Consider the following 20,664-nt stretch of genomic DNA (forward strand, 5'->3'; position numbering starts at 1 on the left):
TTTCATGTATAGAAAGTATATTGAATGATATTCTGTGACGATATTCCCATACGGTTCAGATTTCGACGGCCATATCGCTATATTGGCATAAATTGGAGACCAGGGAACAGAGCTCGTGGTGACAAGGTCCTCTCACAAAATCTCGGGCAAATCCGAGTTGATTTTGGCAATACAATCCAGAATGTTTCCTTAGTCATTAGTGGACTGCCCCACGATGAATGCATGGCGTCGGCCAGGGGGACGAAATGAAGATCAATACTGCCCCTGGCATGATGTGCATTCTCCATCAGGTACATCGCCTTGCCATATACAGCTTAGCCGAAGACCTTCCTTTGCAGTGCATAATCCCCTATCCACCAATAAACTGTGATACGCCTTCATCCAGTTTCTCAGCCTGACAAGATTGGTTGACTGCGCGAATGAGGCGACTGCCGATCCTTCCGAGGCAGGATAGTAAGAATGCCAGGTCAAAATTTAGCCCCTTTGCCGCCTTTCGGGACCCTGCTGGGATGAAAGAGAGTGCCATGGGTCATTGCTACCTTGTACTTCGTGGCAGTCCATCAAGCTGACCGAGCCTTCCAACTATGATCCCTGATACTCGAGAAGCACCGGTGGTCGAGTCGACTAAGCAAAATCAACACGGAGAGTCGCAGGATGGAAAACAGTCATTCTACTTACAGTGGCGCAAGTTGAACCCACTACGATCTCGTAGCACCCCTCCAGTGCCACAGAAAAGGCAGGTGTCTCGAGAATATGCCGCGGGCTTTGCAAGTCTTATTACCTTTCAATGGGTTGCTCCAATCGTGAAGGTCAGTTCACTCAGTTTCTCGAATACTCGCAGATTATACGGGCACAGTCTGACCATATTAATAGCTCGGTTACAAGCGGGAGCTGGAGATCCAGGATATTTGGACGGTGAACCCAACTCGATCCGTAAGTATCCTTTCCGATAGGCTGGATGAAGCTTTCCGCGTGCGGCTTAGAGATGGAGGGAAAAGGCCGCTAGCCTGGGCTCTATATGACACACTAAAAGTCGGACTGTGGGTTGCCATATTATCTCAGATCCTTAGTATGTGTCTGTTGGTGCTGGCGCCCTTTGTTGTACGACTCTTAATCGAGTTTGCGATGGACGCATTTGTCTCTCAACACAACAGCCTCCCGGGACCGAACCTTGGCAAGGGCATGGGCTTAGTTATCGGCCTTGTTGCCATGCAATTGGTGCAAAGTCTCTCTAGCAACCAGGCATTCTATCAATCTTTGATCGCAGGCGGTGAGCTGAAGGCGGTCCTCGCCCCCAAGATGTTTTCCAAAGCAATGAGACTATCTGGTCGTGCTAGAGCCGGCAAAAAGACAGGCTACAGCGATGGGCGGATAACCACGTTGATGGCCGTGGATCTGAGCCGTCTCGAGAAAGGCTGTGCAGTGCTCCATATACTTTGCGCCACTCCAATTGCCTTGATCATTGCCCTAATCACCTTGTTGGTTAATATAGGCTACAGCGCCTTGGCAGGATATGCCTTCCTTGTTGCTATGACATGCTTGCTCACTTTTGCTGTGCGGTCCATTATCATTCGACGCAGGGCGATAAATACCATTACAGACAAGCGGGTTGGTATAACACAAGAGATCCTGCAGAACGTGAGGTTTATCAAGTTCTTTGCGTGGGAGAAAAGTTTCCTGGGGCGACTTCGAACGACGCGACAGCTTGAGATAGACTTACTTGGGCGTTTTCTGGCGACACGGCACTCGATCACTGTTTCCTTTACTACTATGGCGAACTTCGCCTCATTGCTATCCTTCATGACATACGCGCTGAGCGGTCATACCCTTTCATCCGACCGTATATTCGCCTCCCTTGCAGTTTTCAACGCCATTCGACTGCCACTCAGCATGATGAATGTCGTTGTCACGTCTACCACCGATGCTGTAACATCTCTCAATCGACTCCAGGAATTTCTCCTAGCAGAGGAACGGGAAGACTTTATTACATGGGATAGGGCCATGGAAAATGCATTTCAATTGGAAAAATCATCATTCACGTGGGAGAATTCACCGGACGTGGATTCCTTTCCCGTACCAGCCGCTGGACCCTCGACAACATCACCTTGGAGTGGTGCCATTAAGGCTGTTAGTGGAGCAACGGACAAAGCACCATTCAGGCTCATGGATATTGACTTGCAGGCCTCCCGGGGGGAGCTTATCGCTGTGATAGGCACTATTGGTAGTGGCAAGAGCTCCTTGTTAGGAGCTTTAGCAGGTGAAATGCGGCTAACGGCAGGTTCAGTACGTATGAGTACAACCCCAGCATTTTGTCCCCAGTACGCGTGGATCCAGAATACTACAATTCGAAACAATATATTATTTGGCCAAGACTATGATGAGGTCCGGTATAACCAGGTTGTCGATGCTTGTGCTCTCCGGGCGGATCTGGCTACGTTTTTAGACGGAGATCAGACTGAAATAGGAGAGCGAGGCATCACACTGTCCGGAGGTCAGAAGCAGCGTCTAAATATTGCCAGAGCTATTTACTCTAACTCCGATATTATACTCTTGGACGATCCGCTATCCGCATTGGATGCAGACGTCGGGCTCCATATCATGAATCAGGCGATATGTGGTCTGCTTAAAGATCGATGTAGAATACTGGCAACACATCAACTGCACGTCCTTGCTCATTGTGATCGAATTATCGTCATGGAGGCCGGCCGGGTTGTTGATATTGGTACATTTGGACATCTAGTACAACGGAATGAAGTACTCCAGAGTCTCGTATCGGTCCATCGTCAGGACGAAAAGGAAGAAACACCAGGTTCACCTCTGGTTGGTTATGCAGCCCATTTACGAGAGGCTAGCCCTAAACCGAAGGTTGAAAATGGGAATGCTGCGCCATTGATGAAGGAGGAGGAGAGGGTGCGACATGCAAGACGGAGAGACATATGGAGAGCATATGCCGTATCCTCCGGTTCTGTTGCTAATATTTTCATAGTGTTGGCCCTAGCTGTCCTATCTGCTGGAGGAGCCATTTTGGGCGGGGTGTGGTTGTCATTTTGGGCTTCGAACAAGTTTCCACAGCTGGGTTTGGGCCAATACCTGGGTATATATGCAGGTATCACAAGCGGCCATGCCGTTATCCTGTATCTGTTTTCGGTATACGTGACAACCTCTGCAGCCAATGCTAGCAAAACGATGCTCGAAGATGCCATGGATCGTGTTCTCCGGGCACCAACCTCATTCTTCGACACAACGCCGTTAGGGCGTATGCTCAATCGGTTCTCAAAAGACGTTCAGGTACTGGATAATGAATTGGGTGAGACAGTACGGCTGTTTCTGTTTCTCTTCCTCATACTTGTTGCTATCATGGTACTTGTCATTGTCTACTTCCACTATGTGAGCATCCCTCTTTCTTCGCTCCTGTTAGCTCCTCAGAAGTGACCATTTTTCGATAGTTCGCTCTTGCAGTGGGGCCGTTAGTAGCTATTGTTATTTTTGCTACAATATATAACCGGGCCTCTGCTAAAAGTTTGAAGCGACATGAAGCTGTTCTCCGTTCGGTTGTATTTGCGAGGTTTAATGAAGCTATCACGGGTGTTGCATGTATCAGAGCGTACAGCATGGAGAGGTATTTCCGACAGAGTATCGGTAAAGCAATCGATTCTGCAAACGCTGCCTACTTTCTCATGTTTGCCAACCAGCGGTGGCTTTCGGTTCGCCTGGACCTTGTCTGTAATACATTACTTCTAGTAACTGGGGTTCTCGTCGTCACATCTCGTTTCGATGTTTCACCCAGCATATCTGGCTTAATCCTTTCCTACATGCTTAGCATTTCACAGACTCTACAATTCTCTATTCGTCAGTATACAGAGCTTGAACAACACATTAACTCCGCCGAACGACTCCATTATTATGGGAACTGTCTAGAGGAGGAGGAGGAGGAGAAAAAGGCCGCTCTGCACCTAGTGGAGGTTTCGAACACCTGGCCAGAAAAAGGCCAGATTGTTTTTGAAAATGTCCAGATGCGTTACCGTGATGAGTTGCCCCTGGTGCTCAAGGGCCTTACGATGTCCATCCGCGGTGGGGAACGTATCGGCGTGGTAGGGAGAACGGGGGCTGGAAAGTCAAGTATCATCTCAGCTCTTTTCCGCTTAACTAAGCTCTCAGGTGGGAATATCTGGATTGATGGTGTGGATATAGCTACTGTTGAATTGCATACTCTACGATCCCGGCTGGCTATCATACCACAGGACCCTACTCTCTTTCGGGGTACTATTCGATCCAACCTGGACCCATTCGACGAACATACAGATCTAGAACTCTGGTCGGCACTCCGGGAGGCACATTTAGTGGACCCACCGTCTGATGGTGACGAGGATGCATGTCAGGTAGTCAACGAGAAAGCGGCAGGTACCGGCCAGTTGCATCTTGATTCTCCAGTGGATGAAGAAGGGCTCAATCTTTCTCTCGGTCAACGCCAGCTAATGGCTCTAGCCCGAGCTATTGTGCGGGACTCCAGGATCATTATCTGCGATGAAGCAACTTCTTCCCTTGACTACCAGACAGATCAGAAGGTCCAACAAACTATCTCCAAATTCCATGACAAGACATTATTTTGTATTGCCCACCGGCTACGGACCATTATTCACTATGATCGTATCTGTGTCATGGACAGAGGATGTATCGCAGAGTTAAACACGCCTGTGCGTCTCTGGGAGCAACAGGGTATCTTCCGGGAGATGTGCAACCAGAGTGGTATAACACGTGGGGAGCTAGAGATAGCGTCGCTTGGATTCTAGATGCGGCTTTTGTACTTCCTCCTATGAGGAGGTAATAATACGCAAAGCCAGGTTTGTATTTCCGGCAATTGAACACCTCGAGTTGGGGCAAGAAAAGGAAGATGTTTTATAAATCAACTCGCGATGGCTAATATTGAACATGCTACTAAGTGAAGATAGTTTTCCCAGCACTGATCATCATCTTATTCATTCTATTAGCAATGGGGAGAAAACATTGCATTCGGCGCCAGCACTTCTCTGAGAACTGCACTCTGGAGTCTACCCAAGATTTCGTAGCCTGATGTATTAAGCTACTGCCAAGGACAAAGGTTTGCGTATAACCCTCTATCATAGAACTATTAGGGGAAAAGATATATAGGGAGCTATAACCGACATTAACTATAAAGTTAGTGTTCAAAGGGATGTATGGTAGAGGAGCACAACATATATGTACTTGAGACTTCCGTGACAATCAAAGAACTGTTTAAGGTAAACCACAGTAAAAAGCTATACCATTGTAATTTGGGCTATCAAAGGCACCAAGGATTCTATCTCTGAACCCTCTAGAATAGTAATCCAGGTGTGTAGGTAACAGATAATACTCGACATTTAGAATGACTTATCGCGCAGCTCGTCATAATGTAGTCCCACGACATGTTACGGGCAACACCACATTCCGTATAGATATTGTAGCCATAACTCTTGCTCTGGACAGTGAACCGTGTAGCTATATCTTGGGAAATAGCTCAATAGCTAATCCCACGCCTTCCAGCGATATTGAGGACTTGGACGAACGTAGGAATGCCTCAGAGGTCACTTATATATTACTATAGTATGCTGAAGTATTCGTTACCTAGCAGTGCCTAGCAGTATGTGGAGTATCCGTAGACATTGAGCCTACCCTAATGATCGAGATCTAAGCAATTTCCGTTCTTTTATGTCTAATATTACTCCTTCAACATGGATAGATATAGTTGAGTAAAGCCCCAAGCGATAAGAATGTTGAATTGAAAGCTAGTTTCACGCACGTCCACGGCCTTATTCAATGGCACTACCGTGGTATTAATGACCAAGCTCCGCCTTTTGCGCCTTGAGAACATTATCTAAAACATCTGGATACCATTTGCGCGCCACGTCTTCGTGCTTGATGACACGCGCCATGAAAAGGCCGCTGCCAGCACAATCGCGGAACATTTCCTCGAAGAATTTCTCTGCGTCTGACATGACCTTGATCTGCTTGGCAAGACTTACTATATGGGGTGGCATATCTAGGGTCATCTGCTCTCGCGTCAGGTCCAGGGCCAGAAGCTGGAACATGGGAAACGAGAACCGCGGACCCAAAGGTTGGCCATCACGAGCCACGAAGTTCTTCTCCTCCAGTCTGACTCGATGCGTGGTGGCTGTCACCACACCACCGGTCAGTGCCTCAAACATGCGACCGATGTTCACAACCAAGGTTCCAGGGACTGGGGGAGCAGGGATCCATTCCCCTGATTTATTCTGAACCTCGAGGCCCTTGTGGGGCGTTCCCTGCAGAAGGAAGGTTAAGAAGCTGCTGTCCTTGTGTGGTCCGATTCCCTGAAAGGAGCCTAATGGCCCATTGTCGGCAATGGAGAATGGAGCAGGGTACTTGGCGAGCTTCAGCCTGTCTTGCGGTTGATCGTCGAAGAAGCGGAGAAAGGCTGTTGGTTCTAGGTCCAACGCTTCCGCTACAAGGACTTTGAAGTCCTCACCCAGCGCCTGGATGTGCTTCATATAATTCTCCATCGCTTCCCGGAATCCTGGAATCGCAGTCTCGTTCGGCCACTTGATTATATCGCCCACCTCAATTAGCTATGGACCATCACAAAAGTCGCAGGAGGAAGATATGCGCACAAGATTGGGACCACTCATATTGCGATAAGCGGGCTCTTCGTCCCCTGGAGCAGCTAGGTCCATCCCAAGCTGGGAGGGGAGGGAACATCATTAGTGGTGTCATTTTTACCAGAGACAGAAATTATGCTTACATTGAATGTCTCGCGGTAGTCAGTCCGCTGTGCTGTTTTCTCGTTTTGCTCGCGCACATAACCAAGGAAATGCTTGCTATGCAGCATCTCAACTTCCAGGCGCTCCTTCAAGGGCAGATTGAAGAATTTCATCGATTGCTCTACAAAATGCCGCTCGACAATATCTGGGACGCCATGGTTCTTCACGTAGAAGAATCCGACTTTCACAATAGCATCTCGGAGGTCTGACAAGAACGAGGGCTTCGTAGCGGGAGACTGCGCCTGGGCCAAATCAATGGTTGGAATTTGAGTAAAGTTCACGGCCATTTTTCACTATTTCTCGGGTAGATCACACAATTGCTTCAATCCTGCTTCGATGAATCGATGGGGATCCATTTATCGTACATGTAAATACCGTGCATATACTTGCCAACAATAGCGCCAGCCGCAAAGTGTCCCGGCCGGCCTGCTTGGAGAGCTAAAATGTTTCGCCCTTCCTATAGCTATTGAACCAGATTTGGGCGATGCAAGGTGAGGATAGCTCACACTGGGATGGCCCACTTGTGCTGTGCATACCGCTAGGCATACTTCTTTGACATTCATTTCCTAACCTAGCAGTTTATCTCGAATGGGAGGTTGATACGGAGTAAAGCAGCAAAAGAAAAGTGAAAATTGAGCTGAGAGCCAGGCAACCATGGGCAAGGCAATCTGCATTGGATCTAGCGTCAAAGTATCTCTCGATCGCATCAAGAATCTTGGGCACGGGTGAATTCGGAGGTTGATTTTGACCGCTCATTCCGAAGTACTATGGATAGAGTATGTTGGGGGAATGTGATAGATCCGCGGCCAAGGCTCATGAAATAGCCATGGGACTTACAATCTGCATTCATAATCGTTGACAGTAGAGCGATCACTTGGTGCCCTGGGCCGCTGCTGCTGTTTCTGCTCCTTGAAGCAAGGGTCAAGTGCAGCCCGGGTCAGCCAGCCACTGTATGCAAGGGTCGTGGAAGTGCAGCTCAATGCCAAGCATGACAGCGAGAGATCTTCATACCAACCAAGCTTTGAGCAGCTGTAGCGCGCAACTGCACGCCGTGCGGTGTTCACACAAAGACTAGCTGGGGGAGCGATAGGATATTACCAGTCTTTCTAGAAAGGTTCGGTTGGGAACTACACTGGCTACGTGGATACGATAGCCATGCTATATAACTGTGACGACGAACAACCTAGATGTATTGATAGAAAGCTATCTATATATATAACCGTCCGTGACAGCAGAGTGGTTGTTAAAAGAAACTTTTCTTTTTGAATTTGAGCCACAACCACGATGGCAAAAGCAGAGCCAATTGCTATTGTTGGACGCAGCTGTAGATTCCCTGGGGGGTCTTCTACCACAGCGCGACTATGGGACTTTCTAGTAGAGCCTCGGGATCTTTCTTCTCGGCCACCTTCAGGACGGTTCAATGCAGATGCCTTCTATCACGAGGACCCAAGACGCCTTGGAACAACCAATGCCGTCAAATCCTACTTCCTTGACGAACCAATAGACCGATTTGATGCACCTTTCTTCAATATCTCAAGAACCGAGGCTGAGAGTATCGACCCCCAACAGAGACTGCTATTAGAAACCGTGTATGAAGGCTTAGAGACGGCTGGATATCGCCTGGAGGATTTATCAGGATCATCTACCGGGGTCTTTTGCGGTATCATGTGTGATGACTATCGAAGCATGCTCTTCCGAGACTTGGATACTCTCCCCCGATACGCTGCGACAGGAACTTCACAGGCTATCGTGGCAAACCGAATCTCGTACTTCTTCAATCTCTGCGGGCCGTCAATCACAGTCGATACAGCATGTTCCTCCAGCCTGGTAGCTGTGCACTTAGCAGCAAGGGCATTGGCAGACAGGGATTGCCGCGTTGCTGTCGCGGCTGGGACTAACTTGATCCTGGCCCCTAATGTCTTCCTCAGCGAGTCAAGCCTTAACATGCTGAGTCCAACTGGTCACAGTCGCATGTGGGATGCCAATGCAGACGGATACGCTCGTGGTGAAGGCGTGGCGGCTGTGGTAATGAAGCGGCTAAGCGATGCAATCAGAGATGGCGATCATATCGAGTGCGTGGTGCGCGCAACGAATGTGAACCAAGATGGGAGAACTCCGGGTATTACCATGCCATCTCCAGAGGCACAGAAAGATCTGATATTGAAAACATATGCGGACGCTGGATTAGATCCTCAGAACCGCCCGGAGGATCGGTGCCAATACTTCGAGGCGCATGGCACGGGGACACGGGCCGGAGATCCACAGGAAGCTCGAGCGATTCACGATGCCTTTTTCGGGTCGAGTACTTCGGCTGCCCAGGAAGGTAGTCCCTTGTTGGTTGGCTCCGTGAAGACGATCATCGGCCATACAGAAGGTGCAGCAGGCCTGGCCGGTTTACTCAAAGCGTCCCTGTGCATCGAAAACGCGACCATCAGTCCAAATATGCACTTTCAGAATCTCAATCCTGATATTTCTCCTTATGCAGACTCACTGCGAGTGCCCACCGAAGTCCTCCCATGGCCGATCCTTCCACCAGGAGTGCCTAGGCGTGCGTCAGTTAATTCATTTGGCTTCGGTGGGACTAATGCCCATATCATTCTGGAAAGTTACAATGGGGGACCACGGAGCCATTCCTCGAAAGGTCCACTGGCCATTTTGCCCTTTGTCTTTTCAGCAAGCTCTGAGTGGGCTTTGGGGCAGCTGCTGGATCGCTATCGTGCCTTTCTCGATGAAACTCCCTCTGTCGACTTAACAAATCTGGCATGGTCACTGTTCGCTCGAAGGAGTCTGTTCAGCCACCGACTTTGGCTCTGTGCATCATCAGCTACAGAGTTAAGAGATGCTATACAAGGAGAAATGTATTCCCGGCAATCCGGCACCCCTACAACTATCATGGGAACCCCACGCTGTGGCCCAAAACGCATCCTAGGGGTATTCACCGGCCAGGGAGCACAATGGGCAAGGATGGGCATGGAGCTAATCCAAGCATGCCCGGAAGCAGTTAGCTGGATGACTGAAATGCAGAGATCGTTGGACGAGCTACCAAAGCAGTATCGCGACACAGGCTTTTCGTTGATGCATGAGCTCTCATTGTCCCCAGACACATCACGGGTGAACCAAGCCACCGTGTCGCAGCCCTTATGCACCGCCATCCAAATAGTATTGATAAAGGTTCTATCAGCTCTAGGAATAGAGCTCTCAGCTGTTATAGGGCATTCATCCGGGGAGATAGCTGCCGCCTATGCAGCAGGTTTCATCACGGCCTATGATGCAATTCGCATCGCCTACTTCAGGGGGGTGTTTTCGCGACTGGCGCGGAGTAACAGCGGCCAGGCAGGTGCCATGGCAGCCGCTAGCCTATCCCACGAGGAAGCAGAAACCCTGTGCAGAGAGTCAAAGTGGGCAGGTCGAGTGACAATTGCCGCCTATAACTCTCCGAGTAGTGTAACGTTTTCCGGAGATGCTGATGCAATCCATGAGCTGTGCAGCATGATGCAGCAGGAGGGCAAATTCTGCAGGGCGCTGAAGGTGGACACTGCATATCACTCAAACCATATGCTTGCTTGCTCCACCAACTATAAGAATGCCCTGGCGGATTGTGGCATCACGCCGACTCGTAACAGTTCGGCCACCAAATGGTTCTCTAGCGTACTTGATGGCCGCAAAATGAGCCAGCATCATCGGGAACTACTCTGCTCGGAGTACTGGAATGAAAATTTGGTCAGCACAGTTAGGTTCAACCAGGCTGTGGTTGCAGTAACCCGCGAGACGCCATTTGACCTTGCTATTGAGATTGGGCCACATCCGGCTCTGAAGGGGCCTTTCCAGCAGAGCTTAGTAGGATCCGAAATACCCTACACGAGTATGCTCAAACGTGGCTCAGATGATATGCTATCTGTCGCATCTATGATAGGAACCTGCTGGGCCCACCTAGGACCGGACTCGATTCACCTGGAGGAATATACCAAGCTTTGTGGCAATTTCCATGCCCCACAGCTCCTGAAGCGTCTCCCATCGTATCCATTTGATCATCGGGAGGGATATTGGGGCGTATCGCGCTTAACTAATGCAGCACTTAATCGTAAAGATACACTGGATGAGCGCTTAGGAATTCTGTGTCCAGATTCTGGTGAAGGTGAGTGGCGTTGGCGCAACCACCTGCGCCACGAGGATGTTCCATGGATTGATGGACAGCGTGCTCAGTCAAAGATCCTATTTCCCCTGAGCACATCCGTGGCCATGTTGTGGAACGCTGTGATGGTTATTACAAATGCCCAGCCATTTCGCTTCGTCGAAATTTCCGACGTTGCAATGCTGCATACAGTTGTGCTAGATGCTCATATGGAGCAGAGCATCGAAACATTGTTCAAGGTTGACGTGTTGACTGACGATAAGAAGCTCATGCTTCTGGGATTCACCTATTTTATGGAAAGTGAAGGTTCTATGCGGCGCTGTGTCTCGGGGAAGGCGTCGCTGCATAAAGGAGAGGAGTCCCCTAAGCTGCTACCCTCTCAGCCATTTGATGTTAGCAGCCTGACACTAGCAGACCCCGCCCCATTGTATTCAACACTCGCTAAGCTAGGGTATGAAGTCTCCGAAGAGCTCGTGATTTCCAAGCTGCAGCATAATGACCCTCATACCCGCGGATTCTTGGTGAGCCCGCAACAGACGTGCCCTAAGTCTCAGGCTCACTATGGAGCGGTCATTGACGCTTCAATTCAGACCCTTCTCGCAGCTGCAGATGCACATGGTCCAACGCCATTATCGGGTCCTTTTGTGCCGAGTAAGATTAGGCGCATTGCTCTAAATCCCATGGTACTCCACTCGCGCATACTAGGCAATCAAGTGGTATTCGACAGTATCTTAAGCAATTCCACTACCTATGAAATAGAAGGCGACGTCGATCTCTTCGCGGAGGGGGGACAAGGTATTCTGCAGGTAGAGGGTGTTACTCTTGTTCCAGTCACGCAGTCGGAGGAACGGAGCTGCACAATATTCTCAGAAGTAGCCTGGGGTCGCTTGAACCCATATATTTCCGCAGAATATACAGACCTGCGTATCGGACTCGATAATCAGGACCCATCGACACATGAGCGGATTGCCCTTTGCTACATGGCCCATGCGGCCAAGCTGGCCCCACAACACGAACGCATTCACATGGATGCCCAGGCGACAGCTTTGTTGGATTGGATCGATAATGTGCTGCAGCAGACAAACTCCGGTGGTCATCCGGTCTGTCGTAGGGAGTGGATGGCCGATACAGTCGAACAGATTGAAGCCCTAGCGCCTGAAGGCTCAGGCTATAAAACCTATGACATTCTGCATGCGGCTGGCAGAGACTTGGTTAAGGCAATACAAAAGCAGGGCGAGGCAGATGGATCAAGCAAGCATTTCGATGAGTGGCAAAGACATTCCGTTGCGATCCGTGAGCTCAGGTGTGGCATGCAGGATGTGCTCGAGCAGATATGCTTCCGATATCCACATCTAAATATTATCGAGGTGGGAGGGTACATAGAAGCAAAAAATGCTGTATCTCGTATGGGCTTCCCCTTTAAGTCTTATACACACACACGGCCACCCAATGGCTGCGTGGAGAAGCCCAGTGACCTGGAGAATTCACATGAGCATCGGATGATGGAGTTTGATGTTTCCAAGAACCCTGCGGAGCAAGGCTACGCGGAGCATTCGTATGAGGTGGTTCTGATTCCCAATGTACTTTGTCCCACTATATCCCGCGACCAAGCATTGGTGAATCTTCGTCGTCTCTTGAAACCTGGTGGCTATTTATTGGCTATCCAGGAGACGAATCCATCTGTACTCCATGCCACCCTTATTGCACCTTCCCTGGGCCTTGGCCGAGAGGAAATATGGACACCAGACAGGTGGCACTCTGCCCTTCAGGACAGTGGCTTCTCTGGGATCGATACAATAACTCCGACCGTGTACAAGTCTCTGCAACCATACTCTTTGGTAGTGTCGCAGGCCGTTGATGATACAATCATTGCCCTCCGCGACCCGTTGATGAGAGCCGACACAGGCCCGGATGACCGTGACCTCTATATCATTGGGGGCAATACCCCAGAAACCGCGAACCTTGTGCAGGGGCTAGACGCAATTTTGACCCCAAGATTCAGGTCATTGTTGAAAGTTCCGGAGCTGAAGGCATTGCGCGCGATAGGCCACGCCAGGATAAATGTCCTTTACTTGGGTCTTTTAGATACCCCACTATCTGAAGACCTCGATGAAGATCAATACAATGGGCTTCAACATATGGTGAACATAAGTGGCAATATCCTTTGCGTTAAACGAGGCACTAGGTCCAGCATCTGGAACGAAGGACACTTCACTACTGCACTGCGCAGTCTCGCTTCACAAAAACAACAACTTCGCCTCCAGTGTCTTGAAGTGAGCCATGACACCCAGACGACTGCGTGTAGCGTTGCAACAGCACTTCTCCGGCTAATCAACAATCCACTTCCTAATAATCATCAACTCCCAACCCATGTATGGAGCAGCGAGCCCCATTTACTATTGGAGGGTGGGGTGGTCTACATCCCCAGGATCAGGCATAGTGAATCAATGAACCAACGGGCGTCTGCTGATCAGCAAACCACATACCAAGAGGTTGAGCTCTCGAAGTCTGGAGTGCGTCTTGTGTCTAATCCCGGCCCTCAGCACTTGGTCATACAGTCAGCAATGCTGGACAAACCCAAAAAGACCCGGGTCCAAGTAGTATTTTCTTCACAGACGGCAATCAAGATCGGTAGTGAATGTTTGTACCTCGTGGTTGGCAAGGTGCTCAATGAACAGTCCTCTGTTATTTGCTTTTCGGACGAATGTGCGTCGGTTGTGTCAGTTCCGTCTTGCTGGGTCCAGCCTTTCGAGTGTTCTGAGCGAGACGGACCGAAGCCCCTGATGGCTGTGATTTTGGCCCTGGCAGCTGTAGTCGCAGTCCGTCTCGCAGGCTCGAACACTACTCTCGTCGTCCACGAGCCTTGTAACAGTCTTCGTGCGCTATTGGTAGCCTATGCGCATACGCAAAATGTGTCATTGCTGTTCACGACTGGTAGATCTGAACCCCCCACATCCGATCACTATATCCATCCATTGAGCCCCAGTCGCGCTCTTGCCAAGTTACTTCCAGATAACGTATCGATGATCTTAAGGTGTGATGAAGAAGCCGGGGGCATATTCTCTCGCTCAGGCTTACCGCTGGCTCCAGGTGTTCTTGTGACAGAAATTCGAAACCTTTTTTCCTCTGAGCCATACATATGCGGTCCTGAAGCCAACAATTCCACAGCTGCAGACTTCCTCCACTTGGCCTTGGGACTGGCAGAGAGCAGAGATATCGCAAATGACTCGGAGCCCAACGTGATTGACGTGCAACAGCTTGCTGCTTTGAAACATGACACTGGACTACCGGCCGTGGTTGATTGGTCTAACCCTTCCGTGGTTCGAACCATCGTGCAGAAAACTAGCTCTGAGCTTGTGTTCTCTGCAGAGCTGGCTTATCTCGTTGTGAATCTGGACGGGGCAACTGCTAAGCCTGTAGCAGAATTACTCGTCCATAAGGGTGCCAGAAAGGTCGTACTCATAGGGTCATCTTCCGGCGTCGATCAGGAGTGGATAAATGAAATTGGCCTGCTAGGAGCCAGGTGAGCATTTTGAGCATGTAAGTGTCCACCCAAGGTTGAACGATGGCCAGGCCTTAACACACACCTACACAGGAATATCACCGATCGTGAGTCGGTTGCTGCAGTAAAAGCCACCATCATTCAGGATATTGGCCCGATAGGAGGTGTTATGAGTAGGGTTGTTACGATACTTGACCCTCATGTTACGACAGATACAGCCTTCCAAAGTGCATCACGTCCTGAAACCCACGGCGCTAGAATTCTTAGCGAAGTTTACAATGATAGGGAACTGGAATTCTTCATTCTTTCTGCGCCGAGTGTGTGGCCAGTTGGCTTTCCGAGTCACGATTCTACTCTAAGTGACGCCGATTTATTCGGCATTGCACATGAACGGAGGAGTATGGGATTAGTAGCCAGCATAATCCATTCCAAGTCCCTTGCGGAAATGGCTCTTTCAAAGCAGGAGATTGGTGAAGTATTGGCAGAAGCCATCATTGCCGGCCGTGTGTCTTCGCAGGGTCCCTTAAATGTGATCCCCGCGGCAGCTATCGGCCAGAGCAGGGAATATTCACATATTGATTGCTCCAAGAACCCAATCCTTTGGTCTATAATCTGTCCCAAGCTCACTCCTTCACCACCAGCGGAAGGGCAGTCCAGAGGGGAAGACCTCACCCTCCAAGAGGAGATGGCCAGAAGTGATCGGGAGATTGATAACTTGCAGAAGATCATCCAGGCGAAATTTATAGCAAAGCTTCGGAAGGCTCTTCGCTTAAGGGAAGAAGAACCTATTCTTGCCAATACCGCATTATTTGAGCTAGGGGTGGACTCATTGGTTGCTACCAGCCTGCGGTCATGGTTTGTGAACGAAGTGGGTATCGACATGCCAATCATGAACCTTCTTAACAACGATTCTATTGGTTCATTGGTCCAATATGCTGTTAAGGACTGGCTTGCCCAAACAACGAAGAAAGATGAACGGGACTCACCAGTTTCTTGGGCACAAGGACGATCCGAAAGCTCCGGCTCCGCTTCACCGACCACGGGCAGCTCGGGGGCCGTATCCAGCATGGGGGACACACCATTGTGCAAAGGACAATATTCACGAGTAGAACACCTATCATATGCTCAATCTCGCTATTGGTTTCTTCAACAGTACTATGAAGACCCAACAGCATTCAATGTCACCCTCCTTTTTACTATGGACGGCCAGCCATCTGAAACGGATCTCCAAGCAGCTATCCAGACGGTCTGCCAAAGGCACCAGTCCCTGAGAACGTGTTATCTTAGTGAGGGAACAGAGATGAAGGACGCGTGCCAGGCCGTCTTGCCCATCTCTCCCGTGAATTTGGAAGTGTGTAATATTGAAAACGAATCCGGCCTGTTGGATCAGTATACCAGAATCTGTGACCATCCGTATGACACAGAGAAGGGAGAATGTATTCGATTCCGCTTGGTCAAATCTACTGCCACAGACAGCGCATTCTTGATCATTGGCTACCCTCATATGTGTATGGATGGTGCGAGCTGCCTCATCCTCCTTGATGAGCTTGATCAAGCATATAGGAAGGTCTCGCTTCCATCAGCTTCTCGCCAATATCCAGACTTTGCAGCTGCACAGAGAGTCTCATATGAACAGGGAAAGCTGCATAAAGAATCAGACTACTGGAAGAAAGAGCTGAGCCCGTTACCGGAACCAGTTGCACTTCTTCCCATGACCAAAGTTCGCACTCGTCCCCCCCTTAAAGAGTACGACACGCACGAGCTCCAATTCTGTATCTCGAATACCATAATGGATAAAATTAGATCTCAGTGCCGTAGGCACAGAGTCACTCCATTTCACTTTTCTCTAGCGGTATTGAGGATTCTTCTGGCTCGCCTTACCAAGACCCAGGACTGTTGTATTGGTGTCGCTGATTCCAATCGACTGGATCCTAACAACGAAAGAACCGTGGGGTTTCTGTTGAACTTGCTGCCGCTACGTTTCCGGACGCTTCCAGATAATTTTATGCAGGTTCTTGCGGGGACTCGGGAAGCATGCTATGGTGCGCTGGCTCACTCTGCGATGCCCTTCGATAAACTTCTCGACGAATTAGCAGTCCCTCGGAGCAACACACATAGTCCGCTATTTCAGATCCTGATGGATTGGCAGCCTCGCCTTGGAGGAGAAGTGAAAATAGGAGACATAACCTCATCCTGTACGAAGATGACTGTCGGGCGAACAATATATGACCTTACACTGCTCGTCACCGAGTCTGCCCGAGGCGACGCGACGATTCACTTCCGCACACAGAAAGCACTTTATTCTAAAGAGGGCAGTGAGGTTCTTGCCCGGAGTTACATTAACCTTCTGGAAGCATTCACAAATGATCTTGAGCTTCAAGTAAATGCTCCATGCATTTGGCACCCCTCAGATCTCGACCGCGCTGTTGAGATTGGCCAAGGCCCGACTTACAAATCACAATGGCCTTCTACTGTATCAAGGAGGATTGAGGAAATCTCTATCTCCCAGCCCAGCCACACGATTGCCGTAATGGACACCCAGGGTCGAAGCTTCACCTATCGGAGTATGATGGATCGTGCGCGCACGTTGGCCTTTGCATTACGGGATGCTGGTGTCAGCGCAGGTTCCTTTGTTTGCATATTCCAACACCCAACCGCGGAATGGGTGTGTTGTATGCTCGCCATCTGGTGTCTCAATGCAGTTTATGTGCCCCTTGACCTACGTAACCCCCCCAGTCGACTTATGACGGTGATCGATGACTGCCAGCCAACGGCTATATTCTGTAATGATGAAACCGACCCCGATGTTAGAGGTCTCGACTGCCCTGGTACCGTGATCTTGAATACCTCAGAGATATGTGGCTACAGTGGCAGACACTCAAATTTCCAAGATACTTCGAATCCAGATGCTCCTGCTGCTGTGCTTTACACAAGTGGATCGCTGGTAAGCCTAAGGGTATTCTGCTTCGACACGCTAGTATCCGCAATCAAGTCGAGGGATACACACGGCGCTGGGAGTTGGGACCTGAGGTAGTACTCCAACAGGGTGCCATGACATTCAATCACTCGTTGGATCAGATATTAACGGGTCTGTGTACTGCTGGCCGGGTGGTGGTGGCTACACGTGATATTCGCGGCGATCCTGTGTCGCTTACGAAGTTGATTGTTGATCAACAAATCACTTATACCAAAGCCACGCCGGCTGAATATTCAATGTGGCTGCGGTATGGGTCTGCCTCACTGCGTACAGCTAGCAGCTGGAGACATGCTTTCGGGGGTGGCGAGCACCTTACCACTACACTTTCCCAGGCATTTCAGGCGTTGGAACTGCCCCATCTTTCGCTATACAACTCGTATGGCCCAGGAGAGATTACTATTTCCTCCCACAAACTGAAGATTGATTACCAAGGGCCTAGTGCAACCCCGGATGATGTTTTCCCCGTCGCTTCTCGTTGCCAAATTATACCACATATGTTGTCGACGAGGCCATGCAGCTCGTTCCCCCCGGCGTCTCCGGTGAGATTTTGATCGGGGGTGCCGGCCCGTGCTTAGGGTATCTTCACCGTGAAGCCTTAACAACAGAGAAGTTTATCGAAAACAAGTTTGCATCATGCGAATACTCCCAGTCTGGTTGGACCAGAGCCTACCGAACTTTCGATCGCGGCCGACTACTGAGTGATGGCTCCCTAGTGATCGAAGGTCGTTTGGACGGAGACACGCAGGTGAAGATCCGTGGCATCCGTGTTGAGCTTGAAGACATCGAAAATAGTATCATCCAAGCTTCAGAGGGTAAGGTAGTGAATGCGGTTGTTTCAATCCATGGTGACGATAGCCAGCTGCTCACAGCTCATGTTGTGCTTGCACCGAGTATACAAGGGGACACACCCTCTAGCCTCGACAGCTTCCTGCAGCAACTACGAGCTATGCTTCCCCTTCCACAGTATATGTGCCCTTCGGTCTTCATACCAGTTGATGACTTCCCTCTTACCATTCACGGTAAGGTAGACCGAAAGGCCATTCGTTCCATGCCACTGCCACAAGCATCCAGGAGCAACCGCTCTGCTGAGGAGCTCTCCGGGACAGATGCCATGCTCCGGGAGCTCTGGGCTCAGGTTCTGGAATCGACCTCACTAGATGCTACCGCCGTCGGTCGTGAGGATGACTTCTTCATGGTGGGAGGAAACTCTGTTTTGTTGGTCAAGCTCCAAGCCCTCATCCGACAGGACCTGCGGGTGTCTGTACCGTTAGTCGACCTTTTCTCAGCTAGCACCTTGGGTGGGATGGCTGGGGTTGTACAAAGTGCGATCCCCACCGTTGAGCTCGATTGGATGGAAGAAACGTCACTGCCAGACCTCGCCATCAATCAGCAACTGCCGCCGCCGGCAACAGATCAAGGCATTGTCGTCGTCTTAACTGGCGCCACAGGCTTTTTAGGCCACATAGTTCTCCAACATCTCCTTGCCGCGCCTACAGTGTCTCATGTATATGCTGTTGCAGTCCGTACCGAGGGCAAAGGAATTGGCAGACCTCTTCCTTCGGTTTCTCCTAAATTCACCGTGCTGGAAGGTGACCTTAGTCAACCCATGTTTGGGCTCGATGAAAGCACCATTGCTATGCTGGCAGATTCGGCCCACCTCATAATCCATTCCGGTGCCAACCGGTCATTTTGGGATGCTTATCCCGTCATTCGTGGCGCAAACGTAACAGGCACTAAAAATGTCGTCGCCCTTGCCAGCCACCGGAACATTCCAATCCATTTCCTTTCCAGTGGGGCAGTAGAGAAGGTGGTTGAAAGCAATGACACGCCGCCGACAGATGGCCGTAATGGATACCTCGCGTCTAAGTGGGCAAGTGAGAAGATTCTAACAAGGGCGAATGAAAAGATGAACACGCCAGTGACCATTCACCGCCTAACGCAGGCTCCGAATGTGCAACCACCGCCGCAGGAAATAATCGCCAGCTTTTCTAAGATAGCGAAACAGATTAACTGTATCCCAACGGCACAGGGATGGGGTCGTCTCATCTCCCTTCTGCCACTCGGAGAGCTGGCTACATCTATTGTTGCTCGTGCATTGGCCAGTGTCGGCCGGCAGAACTCAGTGACAGTTTCAATCCAGAAGCATATGATCTCGACCACATTTGAGTTATCGGATGCAGCAGAAGCTGTGGAACGGGCAGTTACAGGGCCTAGTCGCATGGACTCTCTGCATATGCTTTATTGGCTCGGTAGAGTAAAGAGGGAATCCAAATTCCCATGGTTTATCGCTGCCCAGGATGTCATTGTTAACTCGGAGGGCCAAACTGTACGTGTGGAGCTGGACTAGTAACGAAGGAAGGTACTTCGGGAGCAAGATGGAGATTATAAATATTTTCTGCCTGCCAATGTATGCAGAACTCATCATCGCTGCACTACCCTAACCCACAAGGAGTGGAGCAAAGCAGTGTTTAGAGCCAACATGGATTAGAATATAGATCTCTCTCACATCTGGTATATTTAATTAATCTCTTTTTAGTATTTCTATTCACTTCCGATACTTTAAATATAAAGTGTTATATCTATATCTCTACTAATAATCTATCTATAAATTAATAAATTTATAGAAAAAAACCTTTGTCTCTTGATATATTAAATTTATATATTCTTTTACGTTTAAATACTAGATTTGTTTAATTCTATGTTTATTAGTATGATAGTATTTTAAATTTATGATAAATCGATTTTCTATACCTATAATAAAGTTTTAAAACACGCAGGGATTCTTTTTAATAAAAATTCGCAGTCTTAGAGGCTGGGTGGAGGCAATATAGCTATGTGTAAGGGGCCATCGATATTCCAAGTCCAGTCACATACGAGCTCATCAGACACTGTGATCCTTCGTATTATTGACCCAACACCTACCAAGGGAAAGATCATCTTCGATCCTCGGCTGGCCAGAATTTAATCTCAGCTCGGGAAAACCCGCTGCAAACCCGCTAACCGTTTTCGATGCAAATTGCGCGACTCACGAGTCTTGAGGACGCTAAATATGCAGCTAGGCCTCAAGGCACAATCAGAACCCTGACCCACCACTTCCGCCCAGTTCTTGGAGGTGCGGATACGAGGAGGCTCATTTAGCTGGAGTAGCCCTAGCGGCGCTTGCAATGATTGGGCCACAGAGCTGTAAATAACACTCCGGCCTCCCACAACATGATGCCCCGTAGTTTGCATCTCCATCTCCCCCGTGGGCAGCTGGTGT

General features: G+C 49.6%; 3 protein-coding genes across 3 annotated transcripts; 2 read left to right on the forward strand and 1 right to left on the reverse strand.

Annotated features, from left to right (window-relative positions):
* Positions 1-584: 584 nt before the first annotated feature.
* ANOM_001499 (ATP-binding cassette transporter YOR1) lies at positions 585-4,790 on the forward strand (the record flags this gene model as incomplete). Its single annotated transcript, XM_015546756.1, has 3 exons — positions 585-809; positions 874-3,387; positions 3,447-4,790. 3 exons carry the CDS (start codon positions 585-587, stop codon positions 4,788-4,790), a joined length of 4,083 nt encoding a protein of 1,360 aa, XP_015411443.1.
* A 1,041-nt stretch (positions 4,791-5,831) lies between these two features.
* ANOM_001500 (isopenicillin N synthase family dioxygenase) lies at positions 5,832-7,081 on the reverse strand (the record flags this gene model as incomplete). The annotated part of the gene is made up of 3 exons (XM_015546757.1): positions 5,832-6,602; positions 6,645-6,713; positions 6,776-7,081. The coding sequence occupies 3 exons, from the start codon at positions 7,079-7,081 to the stop codon at positions 5,832-5,834; spliced, it is 1,146 nt and encodes a 381-aa protein (XP_015411470.1).
* A 997-nt stretch (positions 7,082-8,078) lies between these two features.
* On the forward strand, positions 8,079-19,752 carry ANOM_001501 (uncharacterized protein; the record flags this gene model as incomplete). The annotated part of the gene is made up of 4 exons (XM_015546758.1): positions 8,079-14,449; positions 14,522-17,372; positions 17,426-17,860; positions 17,923-19,752. 4 exons carry the CDS (start codon positions 8,079-8,081, stop codon positions 19,750-19,752), a joined length of 11,487 nt encoding a protein of 3,828 aa, XP_015411469.1.
* Positions 19,753-20,664: the final 912 nt, after the last annotated feature.

Source organism: Aspergillus nomiae (assembly GCF_001204775.2).
Source record: "Aspergillus nomiae NRRL 13137 chromosome Unknown contig00012, whole genome shotgun sequence".
Classification (NCBI taxonomy): Eukaryota; Fungi; Ascomycota; class Eurotiomycetes; order Eurotiales; family Aspergillaceae; genus Aspergillus; species Aspergillus nomiae.